General features: G+C 40.8%; 1 protein-coding gene across 1 annotated transcript in view; it reads left to right on the top strand.

Moving 5' to 3' along the window:
- The window catches only part of LOC118418157, a 97,397-nt gene continuing 75,339 nt past the window's right edge, over positions 1–22,058 (top strand). The window contains exons 1-13 of the mRNA XM_035823993.1: positions 1–58; positions 2,202–2,260; positions 3,061–3,300; positions 7,566–7,744; positions 8,490–8,646; positions 10,695–10,763; positions 12,884–13,113; positions 15,607–15,856; positions 16,354–16,571; positions 16,994–17,050; positions 17,827–17,998; positions 18,623–18,916; positions 19,531–19,803. Of these exons, the coding sequence (XP_035679886.1) occupies positions 48–58; positions 2,202–2,260; positions 3,061–3,300; positions 7,566–7,744; positions 8,490–8,646; positions 10,695–10,763; positions 12,884–13,113; positions 15,607–15,856; positions 16,354–16,571; positions 16,994–17,050; positions 17,827–17,998; positions 18,623–18,916; positions 19,531–19,803 (2,209 nt within the window). The 5' untranslated portion in view covers positions 1–47. The remainder of the gene's footprint in view (positions 59–2,201; positions 2,261–3,060; positions 3,301–7,565; positions 7,745–8,489; positions 8,647–10,694; positions 10,764–12,883; positions 13,114–15,606; positions 15,857–16,353; positions 16,572–16,993; positions 17,051–17,826; positions 17,999–18,622; positions 18,917–19,530; positions 19,804–22,058) is intronic.

The raw sequence follows: 22,058 nt of genomic DNA, 5'->3' as shown, positions 1-22,058 counted from the left end.
CTATCGTTTTTGGAGCGGCGACAACTTGTGGAGTACGTAGCCATAAAATGGCCCCAAGGTAAGTGATGTCACTTGATGCACGGTGTTTTTGCAATCTTGTTCACCGATCGATGCTTAAATGTTGCGACGTCGTGTTTTCACTTTCTTATACCCCCGTCACATGTAGCAAAAATCGATCGGACGACGACGAGTCTGAGAGCTCTAAATTACGAGGAGGCATGACGCTGACGGGAAGGGGGAAACTCTGCCATTTCTTCGTCGGCATCAGAGTCATGCCTCCTCGTAATTTAGAGCTCGCAGACTCGTCGTCCGATCGATTTTCGCTACATGTGACGGGGGTATTAAGCAACTGCAAACTAGAACATTTTGACAACGTGTCTGGGCGTATTTCGTACCATATCTATCTTAGACAGTCTCATGTATGTAACACAAACTGAGCATCCTTATTGACTAAATAAGAATAGTTCTCACCCTGAAAAAAAGATGATTTATAGATTTCAATAGCCACGACTTACGACTTATTTTTCGTTGCATCGTTGTAGAAACATTCGTGTGGACAGAAAATGTATTGACGTGTTTTACATTTGGAAATGTTTCATCTATCTACGCTAGAAGCTTCGTCTCATACATTTGAAATGGAAACTTTAAAGGTTCGAACTCTTTCTTAAAAGATCGTAAATCTTCTTATTTGCTAGAAAATGAAAGGAAATGTAAGGATGTTTTGAAGTAGGATACTATTGAACAGGGTAACCTGCCGACATGGCTTAAAAATGGTATAACGTTAGATTTCAAATGATAACGACATCAATATATCTTTGATAAAACGATATCTTTGATAAAGCATATTGTGAAATACAAATGCTTAAATCATGTTAACGTTACTGTCATACTACACATCGTCAGTAATTGAAAACCAAAGTGTTACAGTATTTGAGCGTTCTGTATTTCAGAGACAGTTCTTCCAGGACTAAAACGTACTTAGAAATTTGATATTCGTTCACCATATCGTTTTCCACAAAGTATCCCTATGAATTTTTGATGCGATGCCGTTGTCACCTAATCACCTAGCGAACCCGCCGAAGCGTACCTGTTGCTTGGGTTGCAATGACGTCATCATTGTTTGAACGGATCAACAAACCCGGGAGACAGAAGCGGAGAGAATTGAAATGAGCTGCGGGAAGAACTGTCTGCGTGGCATAGAACAATTTGGTTAAGTTTTGTCACGGTTGACCTGCAGGGCTTAAAGGTGAAGCGTCAAGAAAATTTCATAGTGTGCTGTGCCCCATGTTAAACGTGCATTTACAATGTACAGCCTCGTACCAGCAATGGTCTCCGTGAACTACATTACGCGCCATGAACACTTAATAGACACATCAACTTAGAAGCCTATTTTTTTGGACGTATCTTGAATGTTTTCCCCTAATTACACTAGAATAACACTTGATAGACATAGCAACTTAAAAGAATATTCTTCAGACGAATCTTGAATGCGTTTTCCACATATCTTACTTGAATTTCCAATGTACAGACTGGTACCAGCGATAGCACCCGTGTATTACATTATGCCCAATGGACAATGAATATTAACCAGGCGTATCTTGAATGTGATTTTGCGCAAATCTTACTTGAATGTTCAAATTTACCAGTTTTGCTCTCTGTAAACTATGTGTACATCATGCTTGATGTACACTTTATGCCGATCAATAAGTAACGAAACAAACGCTACTCAGGTGCATCACCAAACCAAAGAAAGACAACACTGATAAATGACAGACATGAATTTATCAACGTAAGGCTTAAGTCCCACTTGCACCGGTGCCCGTCAGGGATGTAACCCCGACCGGGCTCCTAAACCTCAAATATGTCCCGGTGGACTGCCGGATACGGGAAGCGGGCTGCCTCGAGCTCCAGCCAGAGTTCCCCACGGGTAGGTCACGGTGTCTATTTGTTACCGGGTTCCGAGTTTCATATAAATTGAACCCGGGACTCGGCCGGGCCCATAATACCCCGGGAGTCCCAAGGGGCCACGTAGGAAGAAAAAAATACAGCATGTGAACTGCCCGGCAGGGCCCCCTTTTCCAATTGGGACCTAAGCCTAAGTGGCGTAACTAGATAAAAGTGTTGTTTTTAGTTTCAAATCTAACGTTTTTTCCATGTATATGTACAGCGTTCAACTGTTTTAAGTCTATCTGTTTTTTCAGATGGCAATATTTTGCCGTCTGGGGAGTGCTGTTCGCTGCTATTGGAGTGGCCAGTGGAAGTAAGTCCCATGTTTTACCTTTATCATTATATATCGTTAAAACGCGTGCCTTCAACAAGCTTAACAGTGTGCAATGTTGTAATCGGGACTTATGCGATATCGCAACAATAGCGTACTGGGATTTCCTGCAATATTGCATTGAACGAAAGATGTACACAGAGGTGTTGAGTTGCGGTAACACATGGATAACGACAACCCTGTGTTAAAGCTATTAAGGAGATCGCTACCGCACCTTGTGTCTGCCAAACTCTTTCCCCAATCCCGATCATAGTTATGCCCCCTTGAAATTCAAGACAACATCATTCCATGTTACGCCTTTCCCCCATCCCCAACACTGTCAAGTTCCACTTGACATTTAGAATAGCGTTTATCAAAAGAAATATCTGTAATATTAATATTAGATACAGATCCTTACTGACATTTGTTCTTAATTTCATCAATCAGTTAATTGCATGGCAGGAGATGGGGCGTCCTACCGAGGAACAGTCTTTTTGAACGCAAGTGGCAAGTCCCAAAGTTCCACTTGAAATTTAGAATTATAGCGTTTATCAAAAATATCTGCAAGGATTAGATACAGATCCTTACTGACATTTGCTCTTGATACCCATCTTCATCAAACAGTAAATTACAAGGCCGGAGATGGGGCGTCCTACCGTCAGGTACAGTCTCTTGGAACGCAAGTGGCAAGACTCAAAGTTCCACTTGAAGTTTAGAATAGCGTTTATCAAAAGAAATATCTGTAAGGATTAGATACAGATTCTTACTGACATTTGCTATTAATACCTATCTTCATCAAACAGTAGATTGCAAGGCGGGAGATGGGGCGACCTACCGAGGTACAGTCGCTGTGACCGAAACTGGCAAGACGTGTCAGCGCTGGGACAGTCAGACACCACACGCACACGACAAGACACCCGCTAACTACCCATCATCCGGGCTGGAAGAGAACTACTGCCGGAACCCGAGCGGGCACCACACGGTTTGGTGCTACACCACGGATGCCAGCAAGAGATGGGAGCAATGTGACATTCCAGCCTGTGGTAAGTGTTTGAAATAGCAACTTTTCTCTGATGCACGCCAGAAAGTTTATACGGTTAGAAACTTCACGACAAAAGACCTATCCCTGTCACATTGCATTTTGGTGTCTAGCTTCGGCCGTACTTCAAGCAAATGTCGACTAGGTCACATTTCTTACCCGGGGCCCAGCCGGGCTTTTTTGATGGGCGAATAATTAAAGTTATGCCAGTAAATATGCATAAGGCATGCTGTTGAGTTGTTTTAGGTCCGTTTTGTGTTTTTTTTTATTCAATATCGTACTATCATACGCCGATGTTGAGAAAAGGTCCCGGTGCATAGCGAGCATCGTCCGACTCCTTAAAATCACTGCCGATCCATACAACCGTGCGCGGATCGAGAAAACACCGGACGTAATACTGCCGAAAATGTCATTTAGAGCTCGCAGACACGTCGTCTGCACAGGGTGACATGGGTATTATAGATATGGCATAATGCATCACGAAGTAACTTTGCGCTAAGTTACTTCAAAGGTCACCATACAAGAAAGTGTATAAAATATACAATAAAGGCCTCATGATCGTTAAATCGATTGCACCAAGGGCACTATATGGTCCTTGGTGACACTTAAAAAGCGCAGTCATAATAGCTCAAGACAATCACATTTCAAGGCAGCACTAGGAGTTATGTCCTTGTGGCAAAAGAGTACTTTGAGGCCTATTCTGGCTAATTGAGTGCATGAAAGAAAAGGTCATTGATTAGCACTATATAGCGAACATAACATCCGTGCTAGCTAGCTCCACAGCAAATGATATTTCCATAACTAATATGCAGAATTGCTGCTACTTCGTCAGGCCCAATGCCTAAAGCACTGGCAAAATAGAACTTTCACGACTACAGAGGGTCTTTAAATATGCCAAAGGGACATTTCTCGCTCCATGAAAAAAGTCCTAATGCCATCAAAACATGCACCACGGTGAGTCGTAATATAACATTCCACATTTTTCATTCTGAAAGGCTTTCATGACAGTATGTTAGACTGTTCTTAATGGCCTTACTTACTTTACTATCGTTGTAAAGGGTCATCGTATTTTACTACATAGTCTGATTAAATCGTGCTTATAGCGGCCGGTCCAACATCCAGCGGCCTACACAGACTATTTCATTACTGTGTTCTTGTAGTCTTCATCCAGGATACCTATAAAAATCATTAAGAACCGTCAGCCCTTTCGTGAGTAATTCCCTTTCAAACTCTGGCACTAAACCCGCCCATGTAGTTCCAAAAGACCGCTAGGGGCCCAATTTCTTCTAGAAATCAAGAGCTATCTAGCATTCAAATATCGTAGCCAAAGCCGCATGTCCAGAACTCGAAATTTCAAACCCGGAATTTCCGCTGCAATACCGTAACAAGCCACTAGAGGGTCCAGAATCTAATCGTTTCCAGGTCTCATCAGGACCTACCCACATACGTATACCGAATATTAGATACAATCCATCCAGGCGTTCTTGAGTTATGCTGGTCATCTACACCCCCTCCCCCAAACGCTACCGAAAACATAACCTTCTTGGCGAAGGTAGATATCAGGTTTAGACTTGAGAAGTATACATTCGGCTCGCTAAGCAATAAACTAAAAAAAATGAAGCTGATGTGAAGTACGTGTGACATTCTGAAGCAATTTGGCTCGTAAAGTGCTTGAGGCTTTAAGTCTAATCTCTATTAGAATCATAACAGCACATGATCGTTCAGGAATATAAACGTAAGAGTTTACTGACCCTTCGTAAAAACGTTTCACTACAAATCGCTAAGGACCAATGGGATGTCTCATATGTACTGTTACCTGCTCACATAGAACGTCCGGGGAGTCTATCTGTGTGCATATAAGAGTTCAGTCACCTTTGAAGGATACAATGTATGTCATTGTACATGTAAATCAAAATGAATGCCCGGTCTAAATTCAATATCTGCAGTAAACAGTTCGTATCGTCGCTGCAATTATGAATGATCAATAACGTTATAATTTCTGTTATGTACTGTATACCGTTCCATGGATTCAGGCATTAGGCCACAGCAAGTATATTTTATGGATGACATCCTCGCGCTCATTAATTTTTGCATGATTTCAGAGAAAAAAACAAGAATTTTCTACTTCTTCGGAGATGGTTAACATGACGAAAAAGTACCAAAATGGGATAGTACGTCGTGTTGTAGCCTGATAATTGTACTTGTAGAAGTGACATTAGCGAGGTAGCCATGACTGTAGCTATAGAAGTGAAACCAGTTGCGTAGTTGTAAAAGCGGCACCACTATGGGTGTAGTTGCCAACTTGGTAAGTAATTTCAGTGTACCACACTTATGTCACTTTTAGTACACTAGTTCACTTCTTGAATACAGGAATGAATGATTTGTTGTCAGTGCTACCATGTTTTGTCACTTCAACTTTTGTCACTGCCATTGTTTATGGTGTCTATTTTGAAAATTTAGCCATATTGTTTTTTCTCGCCCTATCTCATTTTTTTGCAGTCTGTAGAGGATGTCATCCATAACTGCTTACTGTGGCCTTATGCATGTAACAGTGTATCGAATCTTATTAGTTGGAATATGTCATTAATAACTAATGCAGCGTTTGTTGTGTACAGTTAACTACTCAAATGGCAGTCTATACCTGATAAGAAATGCAATTATGCTCAATCCCTATGCTATGATTACACTATCATTATTGAAATGTCATTACCTCTTTATCATTGATATAACGTTAGATTGTATCTCTTTTGCCATTCATAAATCATTTAGTACATCGCAGCTTTTTTGTCGTTAGTAAATTCAATATCTTATGAAACAGTTCAACCTTTTACAACACAAAGACTCGCCAAATCTTCAAAATCTTCAATATTGAGTGAGTGATACTCAATGATATGCATAACCACAGACCCCCAGGCACATGTAGTTTGAAATCTAGAGTCGATATTTTAAATTATGAGCATTATTATATAAATGTCATTTTTGAAATGTCATTACCTCTTCATCAATGATATAACGTTAGATGCAATCTCTTCTGCCATTCAAAAATCATTTAGTACTTCGCAGCTCTTTGGTCGTTAGTAAATTCAATATGTTATGAAACAGTTCAACCTTTTACAACACAAAGACTCGCCGAATTTTCAATATGTTCTGGATAGTGAGTACGTCATACTTAATGATTTACATAACCACAGACCCCAAGGCACATGTAGTTTGAAATCTAGTGGCGATCTTTTAAATCATTAGCATTATTATATAAATGTCATTTTTGATATGTTATGAAAGACAACCTTTTACAACAAAAGACTCGCCAAATCTTCAATATGTTCTGATGCTAGAAATCTACACAACAGTTGGACTTGAAGCGTGATTGGCCAGGGGTTTCTGACGTCATATAATCCGGGTCCGGATCCGTGGGGTCATAGTTCGCGGGTGTCGCGGGAAAGTGAAAACTTTTGAGCTGCTGGGGGTGATATTTCGGACGCGTTTTTGAATCGTAAAATCTTGATAAATGGGCGTCACATCGAGCTGTTACCTGGCGTGTGAGGATGCAACAATCCTGATATATATTTGGGGGAACTCAGGAGATCCAGAGGAAACTTGTTGGCGTGTATCGAAGTCAGCATGTGTTCGAAGACACGTTGAAGATCTTAGAAGAAGAGTCACTCATGATCATGCATTTGGATGGACGCCGTTCAGAGTCAACAAGACAGCCTAGCCAGTGGCGATCGAAGACCAAGAATCTGAAGGCAAAGTGCCAAAATGTGTCGGATCACAACTTAACAAACGCAGGGGTAGAGATCGCACGAATTACCTTGTGATCAAGCTCCAGACGGGTTTATGGAAAAGGCTGGGCCCTGTGGCTTGGCTGGCTGGTGATCCAGGCTACCCTTTCAGCCCCCTCCCCCCGTATGCTTGTAGTTTGAGCTGTAATGCAATTTTGTATAGCATATATTAACAATGTTGTTAATTACTTTGAAATTTTCGAATCGAAAGGCAACTCACACAGATACTATTAACGTTATAGACATTGTAAGGTTATATAGTTACAAAGAATATTGTTATAGAATTATTATCCTACCCATACCAAAGTCCTTTGTCAGTAGGGCCAGCCCATTCCAATAACCACAGGCTAGTTGGGCATCCCTGGCTGATAGCTGAATAGATAAAGTCAATAAATAATTTTAAGTCCATTGGCATTGCTTTATGTACTACAATGTATTCAATAAAGATGCCATCATACGTTTATTTCTTGTATTACGTTCACCCCAGATGAGGATGTGAAGGTTGTAGATGCCGACCTGCCATCAGTGGTCCATGAGAACAGCTATCAGGACTACCGCTACTGGGTGCAGGCCCTGCCCCGGGGGGTCACCCTCACACAGGGCAGGTACAAGGTGGGCTTCTACCTGTCACAGGACAGCAACATCAACAGCACCACTGATAAAAAGGTAAGTAAAGAGTCAAGCAGGTATCTCACTGAAGCTGCGGTACGTTGGTGTCTTTGCTGCCGTCAATTTGACAGAGCGCTCAATGAATTTCATGGGTAAAAATAAATGTTTTTGCATTTTGTGTGTTTTATTGTTTTTTTTGGTTAATACTATTACTTATAAGTTATGCTTTTTGCATGATAATCCCATTATAAAGTCAAGGGTAACACGAATTCAATTTGAAATGCAGCAACAATGCTACAACTTCAGCAGTGAAATACCCCAATGTCTGTAATCTCCAGGCAGATTTACCTGTGGCAAATTATAGTATCAAAGCTGGCTAAGGAGTACAGCTGGCCAAAGGGAGTCAACTGGCCACTGGGTCCCACTTTGGCCAGCTATACACCTGGACCAGCTTTGATACTATCTTTTGCCACTGGTAAATCTGCCTGGAGATTACAGGTCTGAACTGCAGGCAGGAAACAGCGAATTTCGTTTTATGCAAGGAATGTACAATGTCATGTAATTCTTGAAATGTTATAGTCAAGCCTGTGCTAGTGACCACCTCTGCATAAGGACCACCTGGCTTTTGTAGCCACATTTTGATAATCTCTTACTCTTAGATAAGTTTCCCCACTGACCCAAGCATTATAAGAATCGTATCTATGGTGGTCACCTGTCTACTGTAACCATTTTCTTCACATTACTTGAGCGGTTGATATAGAGACGTGTGACAGTACCCTGATGTTACCTGTGGTACTGACAGGTGTTTGAGGTGCCAGGTGTGGCCGTGGAGAACGTCTATGCCAAGGGGAAAGGGTCGGACTTCCGGATCGCCCCCGGTACGCTGAGTCAGCAGGACAGGGACAGGTACTGTGGGAGCACCTACCTGGGGCTGATGCCGAGTCATCTCAACGATCTAGGTACGTCGATAAAACCTTCTCAATTACCACATTGTAGACAAGATATCCCTCATGTTGTACTTAAGACATGTCTGATCATCATCCCATGTTGTACTCAAGACATCCCCATACTGTCCTTAAGACATCCCCATGTTGTCCTTTAGACATCCCTATGTTGTGCTTAAGACATCCCCATGTTGTACTTATACATAACCATAAACATTTGGATGTTGTATTAAGAAATTCCCTTGTTGTCCCTAAGACATTCCCATGTTGCGCCTAAGACACCCCCATGTTGTCCTCAACACACCCATGTTTCTCTTAAGACAACCCCATGTCTGTCATCTGTACATGTACATGTGTGTCAATGTCTGTCCATCCCTGATGTACGTTACCATAGCTGACATGTGTGATGCTGATGGCCAAGTGGGAGACACCTGCTACGCTCTGTTCAACGAGTTCAAAACCTACCAGGAAGCAAAGCAGGCCTGCATCAACAGGGGAGGGGCGCTGGCACTGGCAGACAAGAACACCATCCAGGGTTTCAAAGACCACCTGACGGCATATTTTGACAGCCGTTGGCTACAGTGGGAGTACTGGATCGGGGTCGACAACCTCAACGGCAGCCTAGAGTTTGTCGAGTGGGAGGACAGAATAACTGCGGTTGACCAGGGAACCAATGACGGGTGGCACGACAGCGGTTGGGGCCACGACACTTCCATCCAGCCCATGTGTGCGAGCCTGGTGCGTTCGTGGCACACATACGTGTGGAAGGCATCGGACTGCAGTGGTCGCTCTGCCTACATGTGCCAGTTTGGTAAGGGCATGGGCCAGATGGATGGCTTGTGCCAACAGCATGGGCGGTGTGCTGGCATGATCTGGCCACTGAATGTTTGTGGCCAGGAATTTGGCAGTGAAATTGGATGGAATGCAGCATGTTGCTTTTGTTTCATTCCAGGATTGTTCCTGTTTCTGTTTAGGAAATGCTTTCCTTGCATTTGGTGGCAGATACATAACAGGTGGCAGATTTGATTATCGTACGATTTTGCAGTGAAAGCGCTTTTGTTTACCAGTTCATATTTCATCACTTTTTGATGTTCAGCTATTGTCCTTTGACTTAGATCAAGTATGACTTCAAGAATTTACATTCATTTGTTGTTTTATGAATTCACATACAACACTTTATAGATATGCTGTGTTGGTCATAGATTCTGATAGTTATGAAAAACATTATTCCCCATACACAGGACTTGTTTTATGTGGAGAACGCTGGTTCGTGATTTTCAACATCGGCTAAGGTTCTTTTATGCCTTGGGTAGTGTGGAAACTCGCTCTCCATGCAGGATTAGAGAACCTTTCTTTGCCAGTGTTAAAAACTCAGAACCAGCACTCTCCCCCTGGCCATTAGATAGAAGCCAGGGCTGTTAGAAGTACATGTACACAAAGGAGACTATCTTTAACCTTTAGTCCGGGAAACTGAATCTGAAGAACCTATCCAATACACTTAAACAGCATTTAACAGCTTTGTACAGGGCTAACCTTGAGTTATAATAGTTTGCTTAAAATGCTTTTAGCTTTTGTGATGGCAGGTACATGTACCTCAATCAATGGTGTCGCCATTTACCACACCATTTACCGAGCGGTACTTCATGTGTAAGAGTAGCATCTTCACTAAAAGACTAAGGTTAGCTCACTGCATGTAATGTGAAGGACAGGTTAGGTGGCATGTAATGTCAGGGCCACTTGTTTTAAAGCATCCAAGCAAACTGTGCTAAGCCTTATGAATTGGTTGTGTGTTTTACACCAAAGTAGAGGCTGTTGTGTTATGCCTAAGGGCAGTTATACCAGCTATCATAATACAGATCCGATAGCAGAAAAGGTTTTGCAGGCAGTGAGAACCTGAGTGTACAGCTTTCGTGAGCAAAATTTCTTCAGGCAATTTTTCTTCAGTGCATATTTGGTGAAGCAAACCTATTTTTAAGAAAGCTGCTTGAACTCTTATTAAGGATTCTTAACTTGACTCAGAATTTTTTTCAATCTGCACGAACATTTTTGCACTCATTCCTCAGATACTGGTGGAAAGGATGGAGATTCTGACAGGGCTACATCTGAACCAGTTATCCTACAGTGCACTGGCGGTGAGTGACATTACTGTTACCAATCCTTCAGATACTGTAAATGCATTTAAATTCGCGGGGATTTGATTTCGCGGTAGCGGGAAAAATGACTTTTCGCGGTGGTTTTAATTTCGCGGTAACACGATAGACTGCAGTCTAATACTATTATAGAAAAATGTTTGTGGTGGTTTTAAGTTCGCGGTGAAGTGGTCACCGCAAAAACCGCGAACATTAATCCACCGCGAACATTTCTGCATTTACAGTAATAAAAAGTTGAACTTTCTTCCAACACAAAAGTACACATGGATCAAATTGTCAATGACCACTGTCGTCTTCTTCAGGATCAATACTTTTGACCAATCCCTTCAGAACGTAAACTCGTGAGAGTTACAGACATGTGATCTTATGAAAACGTGATCATCTGGATAACCGTTATCCGTAACTGTCACATAGTTTACGTTCTGAAATGATTGGCCATCGGTACTGATCCTGAAGAAGGCAACAGTGGTTGTTGAAAATTTGATTCTTGTGTACATTTGTGTTGGAAGAAAGTTTAGCTTTGTACTATGAATGCTACCAACACAGATGAGCTTCCATGAATATCCTTCATTATTCTCCTCATGTAGTACATACTGGTTGTTTTTGCAAATTTGTTATGTAGAACGCGTTGTTGCCACAAATACTGTAAATGCAGAAACTTTCGCGGTGGATTAATGTTCGCGTTTTTCGCGGTGGCCGCCTCACCGCGAACTTAAAACCACCGCGAACATTTTTCCATGGCAATAAGAGACTACAGTGCATGGTGCTACCGCGAACTTAAATCCACCGCGAAAAGTCCTCTTTCCCGCTTCTGCAAAATTAAATCCCCGCGAACTTAAATACACTTACAGTACTCTCTCTTCATGTTGAGACATTACAGTACCAGATGAGATGGAAAAAGACATTACGTGATATGAAATACCATGCACCGTATTCCATGCATATAATGCAATCAAATGAAATCAGATCATAGCCATTATAATCCGAGACAATTTCAAAGCCTGAGTTCCCTTTGAAATGCAATTATTATAACTCGACTCTGATGCAATCATGGTAATCTCACCATCAAATATGAGCTTTAGCTGGCTGATGATATATAGGATCATATCAGCTTTTGGATCATAATATTGGTGACAGGATTTCAGAACATAATTGTATGGAATAGGGATTTTCATGCTATGGACTGATTTATGAAATATCTTGGTTTTTGCCATGGTAATGGATAAATGATAAAATTAATGTGAACTTGTTCTATTTTGGAGAAGTTGAGTAAAACTATGTATATTACTTGTACATGATAACTTTGGTCCCCATCTGTCAATATTGATATCACAAACAAGCATCAATTGACATTAGGTATCTACTAAGCAGCTTATGCATGTAATAAATGCCAAAGCTGTAATAGCTGCCATACATGAACAAGCACAGAAATTTTGAAAAGCGAAATTTGTATTCTGTCAGCTCCCTCATCTTACAGAATTATTTACAGCACACTTGATCGTTCATTGAAGTTGGAGCAAATTAATTTCAAAGTAGGTAGAGAAATGGGGAGATGTTCACCTTATTTGAACTCAGTAGTGAACCTAGCCTGGATACCAGACTGTTTCCAGGGCCTACATACAAAACACACATGTAGGACTGCTCCTTGGCTCCAGAGTTTGCTTTGCTCTATGGAAACTCATCACAGTTCTGTGGCCTTGACTTAGACCCAGAGAAACTGTTTCTCAGAGTCTTATCTTTTCAGGGGGCTGTGATAAGTTTCCTTGGGGAGTATGAGGAGCTTACCTACATATGTACAGTGTAGGCCCTGGAAACAGTCTGGTATCCAGGCTACAGTGAACCATCACTACTAAGTATCATCTATACCCTGGGAACATTTAACAATTGACAGTAACTGTTATTAACGTGTGCGTTTGTTACTCTCTTGAAGTTTATTTTGCATTTGCTTTCACATTGGTTTTATTTCATTCCAGGAGGGACATAATTATTTAACAGTGTTTCAAATTCTCAGTTGGAATAATATTGAGGATATACATGTTTGCAGTGAAGATTTTGAGGTCTTCATGTTTTGAGACCATACTAAAATTTTTTTTAAAACTCAGATTACTTGGCCATCTATGATGGAACCGGGGTGGTCAGCCTGGGAACCAATCAGGACTTTCTGTACGGAGACATCGACGCCAACATCACGCTGGACCTGCGGATCAGGAACATGCACTCCGACGACCTTCTCTCCACAGCGCCCGGGAGCGAGAACTTCAGGATCGAGGTGTGGGTGGCGGAGAGACAGGACCCGCTGTCAAATGCCAACACGATGGTAGAAGTTACCAAGGTGGGCACAGAGATGTGCAGTAGTCTCTATCGGACTCCTGCTTGGACAAATAGTAAAAGGACATTTCCCAAGTTGGGAATCAAAGCCTAGTCCTGGAGTTAATTGGCCTAGGAGTGAACTGCAAACGACTGACTGAAATCCCATGGCAACTTACTTGTCGCTATTTGGCCAAGTTCTTCTCAGTCTTTTTTTATCCAGCTGACACGTCTGTTTGGGGACTAACACCGATTCACCTTTATCCACGGGGTACCCTACTGAGGGGGTATGTAACAGTGGTGTTTAAGTACCGCCTACCGTCCTTGCCCAAGGGCTCTAGAGCTTTTGTGGCGACAGCGATAGCGGTCATGATTTGTAATCTACTGCCCCGGGTTCGATCCCGGGTGGGGGCATGTTGTTTCTTTCTGTTCTACTCGCCCCTCTGGTTGTTTCAGGTATATTCCTTGTTTTTAAGTTAAAACAGGGCATTTAGGGAAATCAAGTCGGTGGACGGTGGTTTCAAACGGCAATATTTTTACAATATTTCAGTTTGAAACCACTGCCCGTCGACTTGCTATCACTAAACGCGTCTGTTTTTGAAAACTACGAATATACCTGTAGGTTACCCCGCAAACTAACTTATACTTTCTGATCACAAACGTTGAAGCTTTCCCACATACTAAAATTTGTCCTCCCCAACATTTTGTACTTTGCATATCAATTCAGAGTTAGGGTATACTTTACAATGTATTGAGTAAACCTTTTGTAATACTGTCAAAAGGTGGTGGATGCTGAAACTTCTGACCATTTCCAAAATCATACCCAGTTGCTTGACTATTTGCTATTTGGCATGTTTGTACCTGGATCTTCATCAAATTTCCCACAATAAATCATGAAAATATTATATGCAATGCTTCATTCAACTTTCACGGATTCTTACTAATAGGGAAAGAACAGACAAGATTGTGCATTTAACTTAACCTGTGTTGACATGTCTTCGGTCCAATGTTTTGGTGATGAAATTTTTGAAATGAGGGAGAGCATTTAAGTGCATGAAGCTATCTTTGCTGACATGTACCTATCCATATTCATCAATTGTTGCATGCAAACTGGCAATTAGCCATAGCATGTCACAGTGCATCTTCACAACTACATAGAAACATGCATTGTAATTAGCTATTTGTGACTTAGATGTCAAACTTGCGAAAGATGCCCTCCTTAAATTTTTTGTGTTTAGGAATCAGGATCGGGCTCCACAAGACATTAACTATGATATAGAATATATTTTACTAAATATACTAATTTTATCTAAATTTTTTTTAGTTGTGAAATAAAAGCTAAGAATGTATTTCTATTGATTAACAGCTCACTTCAATCTTTCCAAAAAATCCATCCAAGGAAGTTTTATTAGATATACCAGCAGTGCCCCAAACCCTTAGAGAGTATTATCCTTCAAGGGCAATTAACTTGAAAAGACGTACGATACAGATCTTCTTGTAATAAAAGACACCACAACACTGCGGTTGTCTGGCAACATCCCTTTGTCACCGGGCGCTGAAAGCCGCATTGTCATTAATATTTCAGAAGCCATGTTGTGGAAGCGATGATTGCTCTTTGTTCACTTGAAAGACTTATTGCGTTTGAAGTTGCAGGCTCTTTGTTGCTCTTTGTGGCAAGGTGCATTGTATTTCATTCTTGGTGTGTAATGAAATTGTTTGACCTCAAGTTGCATTAGAAGATAAAAATACAAAGTGATGAAAGGAGAAGTTGTAGAAGGTCAACTTTCATCACTATCACTATTATTCTTCCTCTCTCTAGAGGTGGAGTGTTAACAAAGATCATCGTCTATACATTTTGTCATTCCTGGTTATGAATTAAACATTCTTTTCCAGTCTGTAACTATTAAGTTAGCATTAGGCCACACCAATTTAATTTGCTAGTTCACAGATTTTAAAAAGTTTTAAAAATGTGCTTATTTTATATTGATAACTGGAAAAACATAATGAAAACAAAGTTGTGCCTTGCTTGGTGTGCCCCGTTTTATGGAGTGAATACAGTCATATTCAAGTTTCCTCCCTACCCTCTAGTTTTATGATGTAATTGCTATATTTTTTTTTTAAATCTGAACCAACAAATCAAATTGGAGTGGCCTTAGATATCAATTAAAGAGAATGTACATGTACATCAAGGTTTTCATGTAGTAAGTAGTTGATTGCAGATTTTTTTCTCTTTAGAAGCCATTAGAAGAATGTTTCCCTAGATTAATGCTAGTTCACCTTTATCCATGGGGTAACCTATATTCGTTATAAAACAGGGTATTGAGGGATATCAAGTCGACAGACTGTAGTTTAAATTGCAATATTTTCAAAATACTGTAGTTTGGAACCACCCTCTGTCGCCTTGATGTTCCTTAATACCGTATTTTGAAAGCAGCGGATATAGGTTTCCCCACGGATAAAGGGGACTAGTATCATATTCAAACAGGTGGTTTACTCTTTAAAATAATTGTATTTTCAGGAGGTGTTCTATCCCGCGGAGGCGTACCATCTCCTGGTGGCGGGAGACTCTGTCTGGCTGCGGAACGTGATCGTAACTATCGATGCCAACAAGCTGACGGGAGCCTTGGCCAGGGACGTGGGGTCCGGCAATCCCCCCAACTTCTTGATGGTGAAGCTGATTGCTGGGAACAACGTCAATGAGGAAGTGATTGGAAACAACTTCGTTGTGCACAATCTGACAGGGAAGATAGTGCCCATCACACCTCCAGGTAGGTCTTGCAGGTTTGATGCTCAAAAGTCTTTAGCTCAAAAGTCTTTACCTCAAAGATATTTAGAGTTAAGAATGTGGGGTTGGGAAGAACTTTGTTGTGCAAAGTGTGACAGGGAAAATAGTGCCCATCACACCCCAGATTGGTCTCACAAGTTTGATGCTGTAAATCTTAAGGCTTCTATTTTAAGATCACAAGTGAAATCTTTTGTCAAAAGTTGGGTGACCCCCCCACACAAAACTATTTACATGATGTTGTATTCTGACTATTAATAATTTGACTTTTTTCATTCCACACAAATATCATGCAGAATTTTGTATTGCTAAGTACTTAGATTTGCTTAGTTTTTAGAAGAATGTATGCTGTACTTACTGAGTATGTTTCTATCATGCATTGTTGTCTGTTACTTTAGACTGACTCCCTGACTGACCCATATAAGGTACGGTCAGATTTTGACAATCAATACAGAGCACAATAACAATTTTCTTTCCGTCTAGTTGAGAACATTGACCTGGAAGTGCTGGGATTCTGCATCACTGACATCATCAGGTGTGACACGCCCTCCGCCATCTCCATCCAGGCCAGCATCAGGGCAAAGGTCAATGCCCCAAACATACCCAAACTAACCTCCTACGGCCTGGAGAAATCCTACGCAGTCAACATCTACTTCTCACATGACGACGTCTATGATCCGTTGGACGATTTTGACTCGAAGGTAATATAATAATCAATCTCTTTGAATCATTTCATCTGGTTGGCAGATCACTGGGTTTTAGATAGAAAATTGTGAGGATCAGAAAATATGATTTACAAATGTAGCAACATGAGTGGTGATGAAAGGGGATGCAAGCTTAGTCACATTTGGGAGAAGAAAGTATTGCCTGGAGCTAAGAAGGTACACGTAGCTGGCAAACTAAATGGTATTATGCATGTGTACAAAGAGCCTTCCAGGTGATATTTGGTATTTATAGTATAATGTATAATTCTAAACACTTTTTGCATTCAAATGTGCGAGCCTCTAGGATGAAATTGTCTTTTCCCTTATTTCTGGGTGTCTTTCAGTTGAAAATGGTCTAAAATTGTATATTAGGACCAAAAATCGCTTGGTGTAAATTTTGTCTCTTCTTCTGTCCACAGCTCACTACAGCTGCACTAGGAATACCTGCTGAATATGGGCAGGAGGCAGTACATGGTGTAAGTGTGGATTACCAAGTTTTTCATTCTTTTTTTTTTTTTCTATTAACAGTGTTTGCACCTTATTTCTTAAGGAAATTTTCAACTAGGGCTCCCTGGAAATCAGTTACTATGTTAACTGAAGGGACTACCCTAAAGATCAATAAATAAATAAATAAAATAAACATTGTTTAGGCCATGTTGATTAAAAATGATTACTTACTGTATATTTATATCCTCTGGGAACCCCCAAAAAGAAAAGAAAGTTGCCTTCATTATGAAATCTAGGTCGTTAAAAAAATTAGACAAAAGACAAAAGACTCAGAGGATAAAATACCGAACAATAAATTCTTTATTTTTGTTCTTGCACATCTTCTTCTTTCACCTGATGTTGGCAGTCCATGAGATAATTTGTGTACATTTGTATTATGATCGCTGATATTTTTAAAAAAAAATCTTCGGCATATATTTGGTCAATTGGCTGCTGCTTTGTACAATTACAAATTGGTTAAAAACTTTCTTATATGCACCATTGTGTGGCGAGTTTTAACATCTGAGCTTAGTTAAGCAACGTGCAGTCTGGACAGTACTTGGATGGGAGACGGCCAAGGAAGACCGGGTGCTGTAGACAGACCAAGCATTCCACAAATTCGTCTTTCAGAAGGGATGTAAAACGAGGGTCCCATGCTCGACCGCTAAAATCAGCCTCATTACCCAAATATTAGGTACCTACTGGATTCAAATACACCATATATTATTATTGTTATTGATATTATTATTATTGTTTTCCACCCCAGATTGACCAGCGCCTGACCGTAGTGACCCCCACGGACGTGCAGTACTGCGCGCGTGTGTACGCCATCATGGTGGTGCAGATGGTAGAGTTGGTGGGTGAGGCCGTGCGACAGGAGCCGCTGCTCTACAACAACTTCGCAGCCTACCCAGTCGTGGTGCAGTGCAACTCATATGGTAATGGTGGTGATGGTGGAGATACTGTAAATGCATTTAAGTTTGCGGAGATTTAATTTTGCGGTAGCGGGAAAAAGGACTTTTTGGGGTGGTTTTAAGTTCGCGGTAACACCATAGACTGCAGTCTAATACTATAATAGAGAAATGTTCGCGGTGGTTTTAAGTTCGCGGTGAAGTGGTCACTGCAAAAACCGCGAACATTAATCCACCGCGAATATTTCTGCATTTACAGTAATATGTTAGGACTTATAAACACCTGGTATGATGTAGTCAGGCAAGTCAGTTTTAGCATTAGGAGCTCTCATCTGAAGCCTGTTGATGAAAGCTCCTTGGTTTCAGGATACCTCTACATTACACATTTTGTAGGCCTGGGGTTTCTAGGGCTGTTCTGTTAGGGGGAATGATTTTTTTCCAGACTTAGGTTATTGATTGACATGATAACACTAGCTAGATGATTTTTGAAGGTCAGAACAAAACCAAAATTTGAAAGAGTAAGCCACCTGTCATAAAGCATAGGCTGAAAAATTGCTACTGCAACAAAACTGTTGACTGGCAAAAAGGAGTACTGTTAAACTTTGTTAAGTAGTTATAAATGGCTGACATACTTCATAATACCTGTTCCAGATGTGTACGGCATCAGCAACCTTGTCTTTAGCGCAACCAGAATCTACCAGAACGTAGCCACGCCCGTGACTCTGACCTTCGACCTGGCCTGTACCCGAGTCGACTGCAACATCAATGTGCCCACCGACGCCCAGGACACCAACTACAACATCTACATCTACGCAGAGAACACCACCGAGCTGGCTGGACCTTACACAAGGTTCCTCCTGCAGAGGATTGACTCCTTGGACTGGGCAGGGGAAGGGGGGAGAGTCTTGACACCCAATCTGCAGGAGGACTTTACATCTCCTTCAGGTAATGTCATTCCATTGACAGTAGAGCTGAATGACTCTTTGCAAGCCTTTGGATGCAATGATATAACTGAAACCTCAACACTGAAATAACTGTGACTGTACAACTTTGGTTTGCTATTATGTGATAATGACGTTACTAACATAATATCACTGTTATTTAAAAACAAATGTAACGCTGATTCACCTTTATCCGAGGGTAACCTATATTCGTTGTTTGTGAGAAAAATGTATTTAGGGATATGAAGTCGACGGACGGTGGTTTCAAATCGGAACATTTTGAAACTATTGCAAATTTGAAACCACTGCCAGCAGACTTAATACTCGTAAATGTGCTGTTTTTAAAGACAACGAATAAAAGTCACCCCACGGATAAAGGTGAACTAGAGTTAACAGTAATGCTACACTTTTAATACATTGTACAAGTGGTTTTTAGTAGAAAAAGTCAGGTTTTCAGTTTACACAATTGTACTATAATGGTCTTGTGGTTAGAGTTTTTGGCTTAGTTTTTTTCCAAATATCTAGCTCACTGAGTGCTTTTCCATTTAATTGTATTCTACTGCATAATACTAGTAGTAAGCAAGGCATTTATTTTCCATCAATTTCATTATCACACAGGAGGAAAACTCTGCCAGATGAATGCTGACACTACATCTGTGCACATGACCCTCCAGTTCCCCCTGGAGATTTCATCCCAACTCTGTGACAGCTTCAAGTACGTCCGGCTTGCTGTGAAGACGGGGAGCAACCCCGCCCTGGGGGACCTGCCCTCCGTACCCCCCACGGGACTCCCCACCCCGGCCAGTTGGCGGCTGGACTATCCCGTGGATCAGCTGATTGAAAACAACGAGCTTGTCGTGGATGTGTCTTCTCTGGTCAAATGTGTGGATGGTGAGTTTGTTAACTTACAGACTTACTATTCATTTTGTTGTCTGCCAGGCAATGACACGATAGGATTTAGTGAGGCCACACCAATTTAATTTCTTGGTTCATGGATTCGCTCGCTCCTATTTCTTGGAAAAAAAATAAAAAATAAAAATTACCACTCAGCAAATTTTCACCATTAATGAAACCATTCACCAACTTTCTGGTGTAGCAAGTTGGCCTTTATATTATAAGCTCCTTAAAGTGTGGATACAGGTGCTGTTACTGTACAATAATAGTGTTTTTGTACTTTTTTCAAGCTGAAAACTTTTTTTCTGTATGTTTTGGATTAGCCGTTACCTTTACCCCAACCATTTTACAATTTTTATTTTTATTTCGCCCTCTCGCTCCATGTTTTTTACAAAAAAATCCGTGAACCAAGAAATTAAATTGGTGTGGCCTGATGTTAAGTTGTTTTTTGTGTAATTAAAGGTGTGCAATTCAGCCATTGGCTGCTATGTAATGCTACTAACAGTTCACTTTTATCCGCGGGGTAACCTGTATGCATTGTTTTTATAAACCGGAGTATGCAGGGATATGAAGTAAACGGATGGTAGTTTCAAACTGCAATATTTTGAAAATACAGTTTGTATCTCAATTTGAAACTACCGTCCGTTGGCTTAATATCCCTGAGTTCTGTTTTTAAAAACAATGGACATTGGTTACCCTGTGTGAACTAGCATTACCCTGTTGATAGAGTTGAGTTGGATAAAGCTTTCATTCATTCATTCAGGGTTACACATAGGCTTGATGGCATCTCGCCAGCATCCTCTATCTTAAGTGTTGCGCTGTGTAGGTTGAGGAAATGCATGTCTTCCCTCATGTTATCAGTCCATCTGGGCCGTCCACAAGGGTTTTTTCCTTCTATGGTCTTTTTATTACAGTACTGTAAATCTATTCCAACTGTAGGAGTTTTAAGTTCATACACAGTATAATGTCAATGAAGAATAGATAAGAAATTAGCAAAATAGCAGAACTCTACTCAAGCAAGTTGCTGGATATGATTTTAGACACAGCTAAAATTGGCAAAGTTACAGTTGTAGAAAAGAGCTTGTGTTCACAATTTGATGACTCTCATCACAAAATGCAGACAGTGTCAACACTGCAATTTATTATGTTACCTTGTACATTGTACCTTGTAAACACAACACAACACAACACAACATAACACCTTAGCTATGAATTCTTCACAATGCCATTCTAGCCAATATTTCTGAAAATCTTCAGAATCTGTGAGTCTTATACATGGCTCTACAATCATGATCTTGCCTAACTGCACAATGTAATTTTTTGTATGGAATCCAAAAATTCATTTGTGGAAGAAAGGTCTTGCTGTACACATTAACCTTTTCATTTGTATGGGCTGCCTCCAGGTCCACAGACCATTACTAAGTTAAAATCAATGTACACTGCTGCACTGAAAGGTAACCACAGGTCATGACGGGCATGGTCATAACAGAGCAGACGTTACTCTTATCTCTATCAAGGATAGCCATGGAATTTTAATTTTCAAAATTGGCCACGTAACTTAAAGGGTACTTGAGTTCAACTACTAAGGCAAAAGTTCAATACCGGTAGATTCATTGCCTTTCGTTTAATGTCTTTGAGACCAGAGTCTGGTCAGATGTTGAATGGTTCAAATCACACAGTCTAGGAAAGAAATTCAAGGGTGTTCAGAAGAGGGGAAATTCTGTGTGCTTGATGTTGCCTCAAAGGCAAGTAGGATTCGTGAGTTCAAACATACGAGCCAATACTCATTTTGCCATCCTTGCCCTGAAGGAGGTCTCTAGGCTGCTCTTTGACACTTTTGGCCATTCAAATGTGTAGAGGCCTGAAATTAACATCTTGGGGGCAGACGGGAAAAAGATGGAAAGCGTCCAAGAGATCACATGCAGTGTATAAGCAGACTGCTAAAATGGTTGTCCTTCAGAATGGTTGGCAAGGAGAAAAGAGAGACATTTTCTGTCTATCGTTACTACATTGGCAAGTGTCCAAAGTCTTTTCATCATCTGCATTAGAGGCATTTAACCCAAGTCTAAGTTCAGTTTGTTGGGTCTCTGACTATTTTTAACATTTCTTGTCATAAATTTTTTTTACTGCAAATTGCAAGTTGCAAGAAGAGTACTTTGTAGCATGGATTCGTTGACCTTACCATATAGAAAAGTGACAAACAAGTTCCAGATTACCCACAATTGTCTTTTAAGGATTCTGATGCTCTATAA

Source organism: Branchiostoma floridae, chromosome 6 (genome assembly GCF_000003815.2).
Source record: "Branchiostoma floridae strain S238N-H82 chromosome 6, Bfl_VNyyK, whole genome shotgun sequence".
Taxonomy (NCBI): domain Eukaryota; kingdom Metazoa; phylum Chordata; class Leptocardii; order Amphioxiformes; family Branchiostomatidae; genus Branchiostoma; species Branchiostoma floridae.
Note: the sequence above shows the minus strand (reverse complement) of the source record. Positions and strands in the feature narration are given on the sequence as shown.